This window comes from Cyprinodon variegatus, unplaced genomic scaffold (assembly GCF_000732505.1).
Source record: "Cyprinodon variegatus isolate N-32 unplaced genomic scaffold, C_variegatus-1.0 Scaffold40, whole genome shotgun sequence".
Lineage (NCBI taxonomy): Eukaryota > Metazoa > Chordata > Actinopteri > Cyprinodontiformes > Cyprinodontidae > Cyprinodon > Cyprinodon variegatus.
Window position 1 is genome coordinate 247,449 of NW_015150493.1, and position 1,707 is coordinate 249,155.

General features: G+C 42.7%; 1 protein-coding gene across 2 annotated transcripts in view; it reads left to right on the forward strand.

Annotated features, from left to right (window-relative positions):
- The window catches only part of ate1 (arginyltransferase 1), a 67,535-nt gene extending 66,060 nt beyond the window's left edge, over nt 1–1,475 (forward strand). For both annotated transcript variants that reach the window (XM_015370006.1, XM_015370007.1), the window contains exon 12: nt 970–1,475. In XM_015370006.1, coding sequence (XP_015225492.1) covers nt 970–1,148 — 179 coding nt within the window. In that variant the 3' untranslated portion in view covers nt 1,149–1,475. The remainder of the gene's footprint in view (nt 1–969) is intronic.
- The last annotated feature ends 232 nt before the right edge of the window (nt 1,476–1,707 follow it).

Consider the following 1,707-nt stretch of genomic DNA (forward strand, 5'->3'; position numbering starts at 1 on the left):
GACAGGAGTGAAAATCCACTCCCGTGTCAGTCTCTATTTTGGAGATTATAGACTGAAATATTTAGGAACCCCTGCTCTAGATTGAATCATGGTGTTAGCAGCATAATGCTGGTTTGAAGCTGGTCACAGCTTATGTGACGATATCGAGTGCTCTGTTCAGCGCATCTTCTCCTGTTCCATCTCTTTAACTGTGGCACCACTTATCTCCTTGTCCTGCTCCATTATCACCATGATTCCTCCTCTTTTTCTCCTTCCCAGCAGCTCCATCTCTAACATCCTCCTTCCAATGTGTCAAACTCTAGTAATCACAGTCCTGCAGCTTTTTTCTTTCTTTTCTTGTTTTGTTGGGGCCCAGATCCCCAAAATTTGGTGAGTAGATGTCGAAATGATGAATAGGAAATGTTAGAAGTTGTGTGTTTAGAAATAAAACCCCTCCAATGAGTAAAAAAAGGTTTCTTTGTTTTCAGTTTGATGCTGGCATGCGTTCTTACCTGTTGCAGAGTATATTTGTGTTTGGTTGGCTCACCGGGCGCTCCCTGCTGTGCCCTCCTCCTCCTCTTGGCGCCAGCTGTTAGCAGCTTGGCTCGGGCTCTCTCTCCTGGAGGCAGCGGTTTAAGGGTTTGACTGGGTCAACGTTTTTCACCTTTTTTTTTTTTTCCACCCGACTCTCCAGAGAGCCGCTCGTAGCTTCTGAACACACACAGACAAGGTAGCTGGTATTGTTTGGCACAGGCACTGTGAGTAACACCAACTAACTATCCTGCTCACGCACTGACATGACTCAAACTTTAAGGCACAAGGGAGTTAGATCCCCTCCAACAGCTTCTCGGAATAATGAGGCATCCTTGCCAAGGCACTCTAAGGTTAATTCAAATGAGCAAAGAAAAATAAGGACCGAAGTTTATAGGGTTGGATGGGTCCACAGTGGTCCTGATTATTTTTTTTAATACGTGCTTGTTTTCTGTCTAGGAGACGCACGAGCGGTGAAGGATGTGGGCAGAGCTCTGGTGCTGAACAGGCGGACCGTCATGCCTTACGCCATCTACAGCCGTAAACGTAAGGGGCCCAGCGACCAGGCAGAGGTGCAGCAGTACGCCAGCCTGGTCGGTCAGGACTGCGCAGAAAGGATTTTACTCTATCGCTCCTGAACACGAAGCTTCGCACAACTGCCTCCTATTAACCTGCATACAAACTCATCGCCCAAAAATATCCCCTCTTTGTCTCTAAAAGTGCTCTGTGCGGCAGCCTCACTATGCGGACTTTAATTCATGCAACAAACATGCACCATCTATGTACCTGCATAGTAGGTGTACTGGTACCCAAATATGCATTGAGTTGCATCTCAATTAAACAAAACTTTGAAAAGCTAATTCCTTTCAGTAACTTAACAGTGAGGATTTTCTCCAAAAGTGATTATTTCAGAGGTTAATTTCAGCTAATTTTGATGATTATGGCCTAAAATACAAATTAATTTAATTAGAACATTACTATTTGATAAGAGGCTTTATTACAGAGGGTTCATGTAAAAGTTTAAATGTATGAGTGGGATTTTTCAGATCTGTGTTAGTAAGTTTGGAAAATGTTTCCGTTTCCAGATATGAGTGTTTTTTTATTATTTTCTTTATTCATATGTTTGTTACCATAATCGATGGAAAATTTTAAATTAAAATAGGCTAAGAAATCATATACCTGAGACCCACAGATTAA